Source organism: Coffea arabica, chromosome 1e, assembly GCF_036785885.1.
Source record: "Coffea arabica cultivar ET-39 chromosome 1e, Coffea Arabica ET-39 HiFi, whole genome shotgun sequence".
Taxonomy (NCBI): Eukaryota; Viridiplantae; Streptophyta; class Magnoliopsida; order Gentianales; family Rubiaceae; genus Coffea; species Coffea arabica.
The window spans coordinates 55,293,679-55,305,001 of NC_092311.1; the positions used below are offsets into that span (position 1 = coordinate 55,293,679).

At 40.2% G+C, this 11,323-nt stretch overlaps 1 protein-coding gene across 1 annotated transcript; it reads left to right on the forward strand.

The window, feature by feature from the left end:
• The first annotated feature begins 4,205 nt into the window (after positions 1-4,205).
• On the forward strand, positions 4,206-8,023 carry LOC113718896 (stachyose synthase). The gene is made up of 4 exons (XM_027243824.2): positions 4,206-6,107; positions 6,204-6,381; positions 6,736-7,103; positions 7,204-8,023. The coding sequence occupies exons 1-4, from the start codon at positions 4,587-4,589 to the stop codon at positions 7,777-7,779; spliced, it is 2,643 nt and encodes an 880-aa protein (XP_027099625.1). The 5' UTR covers positions 4,206-4,586; the 3' UTR covers positions 7,780-8,023.
• The last annotated feature ends 3,300 nt before the right edge of the window (positions 8,024-11,323 follow it).

The following is an 11,323-nucleotide window of genomic DNA, read 5'->3' on the forward strand; positions in this document are numbered from 1 at the left end:
TTAAGGGTAAAATTGTCATTTTAAATGACAAGAGAGGTATGTGTAAATTTTTAAATCTCAGGAGAGCTCAATGAAATTGTCAGAAACCTCATGTGAGGTTTTTGAAATTATCCCTTTTTTTTTTTTTTTTATAATTTCCGTATTTGGATTTTTTTTCTCATTTGCTGCATCATTTCTTTTTAGGAAACAAAAACACGTACACTATTCTATTCTACTTGATATGTTAGAATGTCTATAAAATGGAAAGATCTTTCCATCCAAACTGATATAAAAGAAAATTTTTTACATTCCAATGTTTAGTATACAAATCAGAATGGATTGTCTATTCTATTTTTCAATGTTAAGTATAATCGATTTTTAGATGTCAAAATAGAATAATATATATGTATATATACATATATAATTGACTTATTACCTAGAAATCTATTATAGAACATTACACATGTTTTTACTTTTGTCTTGTTTGTTTGTGCAATACCTATTTGTTTACCTTTTACAAGGAACTTTGACACATTCTCTCTCTCTCTCTCTCTCTCTGTTTTGGTCTACTTAATGAAATAATTAAATTATAGTGTTTTATTTGTTTTAAAATATGAATCACTTTTCTACTGCTTATCTGCTCTGCAAATTGGTGCCATTCACCCCTGGGTAAAAGGGGAAAAAGCCGTGTTGCCTGCCACCTTCATTGAGATTTGAGATTGAGGAGGTTCCCCCAGGCATTGTCCTACTCCTACCGACCAGTCACTCTGCTGGGCCATCTACGCAGTGCCCATTGGGGATTCGACAATCTAACAAATTTAAGCGAAGATGTTCCAGCAGCCCGGGTGGGTGGGTGAGCTTTTAATAGGAATTGAAGCACTGGTTTTCAGGCGAAGCAGTGCTACAAATTGCTATTGTTATCACATTGGGTTTGGTTGTGGCAAAATCTGTCAAAATCCCATCTCTGAGATCCTGGGTACAAGAGATGAAGTGACAACCGTTGATGCACCAACTTGTTTTGAGGGAGCTTTGGGGGCACAAAAGTTCATGGAGGAATTATAACTAAACACTATAAATTTTACTAGTAATTTTTTAAAAAATTTTATGTGCTATAATATGTGTATCACCCGATTATTTAATCAATATACCGTGATGATGGATGTGGAATAATCGCGAGCGAGCCAGCGATGGCGAACACTTTTTTGGGACGGAAATGTGGCTCTTTTGGTGATCCTCCTTCAAAGAGCAGGGATGATTAAAGATAACAGGACTTTTTTTTTTGGCTCCCCTGCTGCAAGGATTCGGCATCTAAAGCCGTATAGGTCATTGCTAATTCTCGGAAATTGCTGAAGTTGTCAGAATACTGCGGATAACGGGGAGGATTTTTAGTTAACTTATCAAAAAAAAAAAAAAAAGAAAGAAACTTGCTGTAGTAGTAGATTGTGGATGATTATGGATGTCACAAGAATCCAGGATAATTGAGTTTGACTTCGCCAGTTTCTTGATCCCACACTTGACCAGCTGCTCAAGAAAGTTGTTAGCCGATTGAATTGAAATGTGGAATAATCAATTAATCAATGCATGCATGAAGCATCCAGAAGGGTTTATCCCCAAAAAATAAGAAACAATGATCAGAACACCGCAGCCATTGCTATTTCTGTTGCTGATGCAGCCGATCAGACCTCCCACCAACCAGTTTCAATATTTTCAGAGCACCGTCACAACTGCACAGACAAATTGTTTATCATCATACACTTTACCTCTCAAACCCTCCTCAAGTTTGCTGTCCAATTGTGAACATAAATATTTTTCGTACATAATAGGATGGTCGAATGTAGATGTAACAATACCTGTAAGCAATACTGTACTATATGGTTCTTTTTTTTTTTTCAAGATAATATACTAACTACTTGAGGTTATAAACTCTCACTTATAGAGAACAAAATATCACTTGCATGACGTGCACTTCTGCCAAGCGAAGTAATCATGCATTTTGGAATTTATTACAACTAGAATATATTACAGTCGCTACATTTCAATATTATTATGGCCAGATGTGTTCTAGGAAAACATATCAAATTCCATTATCACCTGCGATTTGCGTAAAAGATCATAAATTGCCAAGATTGTAATCTTACTTGGTTTATGGATTATGATGGTAGCCGATCTCATCGCTCCTTATGCTTCCTTCCTTCATCTCTCTCTACCGGACTCTCATTCTTCTAGTCACCCTCTCTTTTTGGTCATAGATTTGCAAGACGAGGAAACTGATAGTCGTACCTAGTTCTTACACATATGCATGTATACATATTTTCCACCAAATAAAGTATTACTACAATCATTCTTAAGGAAATCTATATCAGAGTTGGACCAGGGGCAAGAACAGTAAACAGAGAAACCGTCCCGATCGATTTTGAGCATTTTTACACAAGATGTAACTCTGTTTGCACACGATGTAATTCATTTTACACAACGTATAACTATATAACAAAATTTTATTGATCCCACACATAGTATGAAAAACGATGTATAAAATGAAATTTGGACCTTTTATATATATATATTGCCAAATCTTGGCCATCAACCTTCCGGAACGGTTGCTTCTTGTAACCGTTGCTGCCCCATTTCCATCAGAGCGGAAGATATTGTTGTATTGATTGATGGAGTATATCTACATGTTTCCAAAATAACCAACTAAATTGAACTAAAGAAACTAATGGGGTGAAGATGGTATGTAGTTTAGTTTGTTCCCTATTCATTTTTCTTAAAGAAGGAATGTGAATGTTATTTAACTTTATGACCACATTCATCTAGCCTGAGCAGAAGGAAACAAGATAATCAATTTAAATTAGTACGTGGTTATATTCTTTAACTAACTATTATGACAGATTATAATACGTACATGTAGAGTTGATTCTTATAACTTGCCAATATACTAATCAACTTAATTCGTATACGATTATGATACGGAGACAGATTAGGCGAGATTACGCATTTAATAATAACCTCCCTACTAACTATATTATTAGAGAGTACCAATTAGTTAATGACATTAAAATACTTGATAATTGTTAAATCCCCGTAAGGAAATAATACGCAAAAAAAAAAAAAAAAAAAAAAAAACGGGATACTACAATCGATGAGTAAGTAGTCAGCATGATATGATATGATGCATCCTTGGATTGATCGGGTGTGTTTGTGCGATCGTTTTCAGGGATTATCTGAGAATTCCAAGTCAATTAATTTTCCCGGGTTGGAAGAACCAGATGTCCTGTGGTGAGCGGCAGTTGTATTGTACGGAGTATTTGGTAATATCCAAATCTTAAATGGATAATTTCAGAAATCTCCCTTGAGATTATTAGCAATTTCATTCAGCTCCCAACAATTTTTAAAAATCTGACTTAGCTCCCGTATTTGGAATTTTTATATACCGTGTAAGCCCAAATTAAAAAAAATATGAATAGAAAATTAATCGTTGAAGAGAGAATCTAATTTGGTGCAAAAAAAAAAGCCCTTACTAATTGTTGCAACTATTTGTTTTGACAAACTTTTAAATGAATTAAAACTTGGCAAATAAAAAGCAAAAGTCTGGAGGTAAATTTCAAAAATATGTAGCAGATGCATTAGCAAAGTTTAGATGATCAGATTAACCAACAGCTAAATTTGCAAAGTAACTCAACTAAATATAAAAAGACCAAAATAAAGAACTTTAAAAAAATTAAATGATACAGGATGCTTTTTTTTTTTTTTAAATAATACATAACTACTGCTATTGGAAAAAATGTGTCATTTGGGTTTGGAGGAGAAATTTGCACCAATTTGTTGAAGACAATTCGCCACACATTTTTTAGGAATTGTTTAGCGCCACACATTTATATATCACCAATAGGACCTGACCCAATTATGTGTTAGGGGAGATATGTGAGATTTTCAGAAGTTGATGGGAGACATGCGAAATTGTCAAAAACCTCTTGAAATTATCCACAAATGTTAAAAAGAAGAATTCAAGCCAATAAAAGAAAAGAATAATCCATAAAGTGGCACCCGCACCCGCACCCGCACCCGTACCCGATGAAACCACCCAAAAAGGAGAAAGAACGCGGGCCAGTTTCATCATCTCCAACCGCCCAACCTCTTAACTGGACACCCGGCCAGCCGTCATTCCTTCCCGCACAAAACAAACACCATCATCATGCACAAAACAAAAACACATCATCATGCATCGCATAGCTTTGTCTGCCTCTATATAAACCTGCTGTGCGCTTCTCCTCCCTGTCATTCCTCGTCCGTAAGTTGAATCTCTCTATGAACTCAACCAGCCACTAGTTAATCTCTTCGTTTCGTTTGCCATTTGTACTCGCTCCTTTTTAAGCATAGGAAACTTTTTACATATTTTCTCCGTCGATTGTCGATCAAAGAACAGCTCCTCGTTTCTCTGCCAGTCCCCGCGTCAGAATACTACTCCTGCTCCGGCCTTCTCAATCCGAAATAAGATATAGCGCCTGCGTTTTGTTAGTAAAATCCTTTGTCCTTGTCCAATCTCACCAACAAAACACGGTCGTTATATCTCAATCTGTGTCCCTGTCTTTGTTTTCTCAGCACACGTGATGGCACCCCCAAACGATCCCGTCAATCCAATCTTCAATGTCCTGAAATGCAACAAGGACGACTGGTTTGATCTCTCGGATGGCAAGCTTTTGGTTAACAGTGTGCCGCTACTTTTTGAAGTCCCAGGCAACGTCACTCTGAAGAGTTTTTCGTCAATATCCAAATCCCCCTCGTCCTCTTCCTCCGGTGCACCCAGTCCCCTGTATCAGCGAGTGCTGAAATCTTCCCACAAGGGTGGCTTCCTGGGTTTTAGTAAGGACCAAGCATCATCCTCGGACAGGTTGATGAACTCCCTAGGCAAGTTCAGTGGCAGGGATTTCCTCAGCATTTTCAGGTTCAAGACTTGGTGGTCCACTCAATGGGTCGGAAGCTCCGGCTCCGACTTGCAGATGGAAACCCAGTGGGTGCTCTTGGATGTGCCCGAGATAAGATCATACGTGATCATTATTCCGATAATTGAAGGGAAATTTAGGTCCGCGCTTCACCCAGGAGCTGACGGCCAGGTGATGATATGTGCAGAAAGCGGTTCCACTCAGGTCAAGGCGTGGTCTTTTGACGCCATCGCTTACGTTCACGCGTCTGAGAATCCCTACGAGTTGATGAGAGAGGCTTACGCAGCGGTTCGAGTCCATCTCAATACCTTCAAGCTCCTGGAAGAGAAGTCAGTCCCACCCATCGTCAATAAATTCGGATGGTGCACTTGGGATGCCTTCTACTTAACCGTAGACCCCGCGGGCGTCTGGCACGGGGTGAAGGAATTTGCCGACGGAGGACTCTCCCCAAGGTTTGTAATCATTGACGACGGCTGGCAAAGTATCAATCTGGATGGCCAGAACCCCCACGAGGATGCGAAAAATCTCGTCCTGGGAGGGACTCAAATGACGGCCAGGCTGCACAGGCTGGACGAAGGTGAGAAATTCAGGAAGTACAAAGGGGGGTCGATGTTGGGCGCTAATCGTCCTCGTTTTGACCCGAAGAAGCCAAAGAAGTTGATTTCGAAGGCCATCGAGATAGAGCAAGCTGAGAAGGCTCGCGACAAGGCTGGGGCCGCTTCTGAGTTAAGGGAATTGGAGTCTCGTATGGAGAGATTGAAGAATGAGTTGGAGGAGATGTTCGGGGGAGAGGAGGAGGTGGAGCCGGAGGAGGACAAGAAGTCACGTGGAAGCTGCTGCCGCTGCTCGTGCCGGGAATCGGAGTCGGAGTCGGAGAATTTGGGAATGAAGGCGTTCACGGGGGACTTGAGATCATGCTTTAAAGGGTTGGACGACATCTACGTGTGGCATGCCCTGTGTGGAGCATGGGGAGGGGTGAGGCCCGGAACTACCCACATGGAGTCCAAGGTCATTCCATGCAAGACTTCTCCAGGGCTCGATGGAACCATGACCGATCTGGCAGTGGTCAAAATTGTGGAAGGTGGAATAGGGCTAGTCCATCCTGATCAAGCCCATGACTTCTACCACTCCATGTACTCTCACTTGTCCCAAGCTGGAATAACGGGGGTCAAAGTGGACGTCATTCACGTAAGTGGTGGTAGAAATTTACAATTTTGCTTTCTTTCTTCTACTCATCATCATCCATCCTCGTACTCACGATGCATGATGCATGATGGTGATCAGGCGCTGGAATACGTGTGCGAGGAATACGGAGGACGGGTAGAACTTGCAAAGGCTTACTATGACGGATTGTCGAAGTCACTAGCGAACAACTTCAATGGCACCGGTCTCATCTCCAGCATGCAACAGTGCAACGACTTCTTCTTGCTGGGAACACGTCAGATATCCATCGGAAGAGTCGGTAAGGGCCGGATTCCATTCCATTCCATTCTCGACCCGATTTTCTTTCAGTGCATTATTTTTTCACTGGTAGGTGAATGGAATGGAGTATTTAAATTTTTTTTAATATTACAAAAAAAAAAAGAAGCAAAATTCTACCAAAGCTCTCTCTCTCTCTCTCAATGAATTTCATTGGAATCCATGTAGACGTATTATTATCATCGCTTTGGCTTTGTGGTGGTGGAAGAGTGGAAGCAGTTACAGTAGTAGTATCTGGTTACAGCCTGATTTCTTTTGATTATATAAATGTTATGTTACTGAAAAAAAAAAAAAGAAGTTACACACTGATTTGATTGATTGATTGATTGGTTGGCAGGGGACGATTTCTGGTTCCAAGATCCAAATGGTGATCCCAACGGGGCGTACTGGTTACAGGGCGTTCATATGATCCATTGCGCCTACAACAGCATGTGGATGGGTCAGATGATACAACCCGACTGGGACATGTTCCAGTCGGATCATCTGTGCGCAAAGTTCCACGCAGGCTCCAGGGCCATCTGCGGGGGACCCGTTTACGTGAGCGACTCCGTAGGGGGTCATGATTTTGACCTCCTAAAGAAGCTGGTCTACCCCGACGGTACCATTCCCAAGTGCCAACATTTCGCTCTTCCAACCAGAGACTGCCTCTTCAAGAATCCACTTTTTGATGGAAAGACCATTCTCAAGATCTGGAACTTCAACAGGGTGCTCTTCTTGACTCATCAATTTGAGCAAATTTAGGAGGAGTAAAAGCTTAAACTGGAATTTTTTTTTTATTATTGATTGGTTGGTGATGTTTTGACAGTTTGGAGGCGTGATTGGCGCATTCAACTGCCAAGGAGCTGGTTGGGACCCCAAAGAACAGAGGATCAGGGGTCACTCCGAGTGCTACAAGTCCATGTCCGGTTGGGTTCACGTCGGCGAAATTGAATGGGGACAAACCAAGGAAGCCTCCGAAATGGGCGAGGCACAGGAATACGCGGTCTACCTAAGCCAGGCCGGGAAATTATTCTTGACCAACCCCGCTTCTCCTGCAACTGAAATCACGATCGAACCTTCCTCCTTCGAGATTTACAGCTTCGTTCCCACCAAGGAGCTTGGTCTTGGTCGGGGCGCCAAATTCGCCCCCATCGGCCTCGCCGACATGTTTAACAGCGGAGGGACCGTTCGGGCCCTGGAGCATAACGACTCGGGCGTCGTCGATGTTGAAGTTAAGGGCGGAGGGAATTTCTTAGCCTATTCTAGTGTGCCGCCGGAGAAGTGTTACTTGAGCGGCGCTGAAACTGGATTCGAGTGGTCGGGTGAGGAGGGGAAACTTATGGTCAACGTGGAATGGAATGAGGAGGCCAATGGGATTTCTCACCTCACTTTTGTTTATTGAGTCAAGTCTTATATTATATTATTTTCCTGGTACATATATTAGTACTACTAGACTACTATTAGCATGTATGTAAATTTCCCCACCCCAAGCGAGTACTCTTTTAACTTTGCCTTTTCTTTTTATATTTTATTTGGTGTCCTGTCCAGCTGGCAAGCTGCAAATTTGAGCATCGTAACGCAGTTGCCGGTGCGCTTAATTAGTATGTTCATATGAATAATGAGTAAAGTTTGAGGTTTTTTTTTTCTTTGTAAAAATTTTTTAAAAAAAAAATTCCGAAGCTCTGTCTTAAAAGCTACTTATAAGTAGGCATGGCCATGGTTCCACTTGGAACCGGGAACCGGACCGGAACCGAACCGTTTGGAACCGGACCAGAACCGGAACCAGAACCGTGGAACCAGAACCGTAGTAGAACCTTGGATAAAGGTTCCGGTTCTGATTCTCTAAAAAATAGAACCAGAACCAGAACCGCCGGTTCCAGAACCGTTAAAAAATTTAAAAATAATTAATATAAAAAATAATAAAAGTAGAGGCATCATGATGACCAAGGTCATCATGATGCCACCACAATTTTTGCTCTCAATTTTTGCTCTCGGGGGCTCCTCCTGACTTGCACAAAGGTCCTCAGGCTCTCAACGGAAGAAAGAAACAAAGCAAAGGATAGAAAAAAAACAAGAAAGGTGGCTGCCTGCTAAATTTGACAAATTGGGGGTTAGGGTGAATTACAAGTTTACAACGTTACAATTCAACGTTGTAATTTTGTCCAAATTTTCAATACAACGTTACAAATTTGGAACGTTACAATACAACGTTCCAAATTTTTAATTTCATTTTGTCCTATAAATAAGACTTGAAATTTTATTTTCTACTACACCAAAATCAATCTTCTCTCTTCCATCTCTAAACTACTCTCAATTTCTTCATCTATTATCTATTTATTATTTCGTACTTTGTAGAATAATAATAAAATTAAAATATGATATTTATTTTGTATTTATTTTTTTACATTTTATTTAAAATTTTAAATATATTTTTATATTCGTATTAAAATTGGTAAGGATAAGAAATTAAATAAAATTGTATATAACCATACGGAACCGGAACCGGAACCAGAACCAGAACCAGAACCATAAGGAATCGAAATCAGAACTATGCGGTTCTGGTTCTACCTTTTTGAAGAACCAGAACCGCCGGTTCTGGAACCAGAACCAGAACCATCTTATATGGTGCGGTTCTGGTTCTACCTCTTTGAAGAACCAGAACCGGCGGTTCTGGAACCAGAACCGTTGGTTCTGGAACCGTGGCCATGCCTACTTATAAGCATTGGGTATTTGAAATGGTACGTAGTTAGTAGTATATTGGATTATTTCATCATTGCCTGGTGATGAAATGAAACCATGGCATGCATTTTCCACTCTGATGTTTGTGAATAATAGCCCAAGTAATGATATTGATGTTTGTCTGTCTCATGAGTGAGTTGTCTCCTTGGGTTACGAAAGAAAGAACGAAGAGGAAACAGATTGGATTGGATTGGTGTGGTGTGTTGTGTTGTGTAACACAAACTCCAGTAATTTTGGAAAAGGAAAAAGGATGAATCTGCTGCTGGTAAAAAGAAAGAAGAAAGGGGTCCTCCTCCTTCCTTCCTTCGAAAGTGTCTATCCGTTGAATTCAAAAGTTTCGTCCACTCCAAGACGAAGACTTGACGATGGTATATTATTATTCTGAATGATGATGTGTTGGTCCCGCGGAAAAAGGAATTAAAAGAGCCGTCCGACAAGACAAAGAGCTCTTTAACTTAAAAAGACCACCTGGACCTGCTTCTGCATCTTCAACATTCCATCAATCATCGAATCTAAAAAAAAATGGATGAGGCACTTTCAATTCGTGGCCTTCCTCTTTTGTACGTAACTTGTAGGAAAAGGATATAGGGGTCGGTGGAGTCCTATCCCTCTCTCTCTCTCTCTCTCTCTCTCTCTCTCTCTCTCGTCCCGTCGGAAGAGGCTGGTAACTGTCGAGCCAGTCAAAATAAAAAAATAAAATAAAAATAATGGTACTACTATTATATTAATTAGTGAGTGAGTTTTTCTAAAGCGCATATAAATATATCTTAGCTACCATCATCCAATGGATGGAATGCATGCCTAGGACAAAACCTTGCATCATTAAGGAAAAGATTTGAAAATTTGTTTTATTTGCCAATTTTCATTTGATTTGCAGCATCATTAACACAATATTCTACTTTTGATTAAGATTCTCATTCTGCGAGAATTCATTCTATGTTAATAGTAAATGCAATTATTCTTAGGGTTGATGCTAATAAATCACCTTGAACTTACATATTTTATCATATACAAAATAGAATTTTACCAGAGGAAGACGACAGCTCCAAATTGTTTCAAGTCGATATTTCATGAGATCATGTGAGTCGTACATAACTTAACCTAATCCGACACAAAATAGGTCATCCGGCTCGATCGATTGCAGTTGATTGATTGAGAATATTGAGAAAGAGAGAGGGGATGTGGTGGCACAATTTTAACTTTCAGGGAGGCAAAGTGAAAAAAGACGCAAGTTGCAGCCCTTATACTGGATTTCAGTTACACATACGGATTGAGGATTTTTTTCCCCTTTGTGGGATAGATAGATAAGGATCACAAAATTGTTTCGACGAGAATCGGTTTGGTCACCGTCGACCGACCATTTGACGTAGATGTTAAAAGAGTTCTTCAACTGCCATTTTTTGATTAGTAACTGTAATTAACTGACAGCCCTCTTTGAACAACGTGTCGTCATTTATTTAAAGAGTCAAGACGTGTCCAACCAACTCAACTGTACGTGTTAGGAACGAACAATGAATCAAAAAAGAATAAGAGTGGTCCGTCACCGTCAGACTCCAAACTGCGCGACAAAATTAAAAAAGTATTCGTGGGCTCTCACCACCTCCACGATGCGATGCGATGCGATGCGCTGCGCGGATTCTGTCCACGGTTACAAAGATTCGGCCGAATCATCTACAGAAAATGAGGCTTTTCGTTCCAATAACCGAATAAGATGACTCGTGATAATGAATTGTCGAGAACTAAGTCAGAAACGTCTTTGAGACGACGAATAGAAAAGATTGAATCGTATCGAATCATCCCGAATCAACTTCAAATATTATTATTTTTATTTATCATATTTTTTTTTAAATAATTTTTAAAATATTAAATATTTCAAAAATTTACGTTTCGTCGAGATCGCAACCAATACAATAGCGAGACAAATGTGGTCCAAGTGACCGCGACCGCCACTTCGAACCTTGATTCTGTCCCAGATCAATCTCAATGGAACCTCCTCTGAGGTTTCTCATTCTCCCAGTGACGCGTATCTCTCTGAAATGCTACTACTACTATTAATGTTACTAAAAGAAAAAAAGCCACTTTATTAATAGATTTGCCGAATCCATGCGTTTAGAATTTTGTAATAGATTTGACGAAAGATTCTCCTCTTCTGGCCCCGCATCAGAATTCACATTTGGTCGGTCCCCTCTCATTGATTCCATTCACCA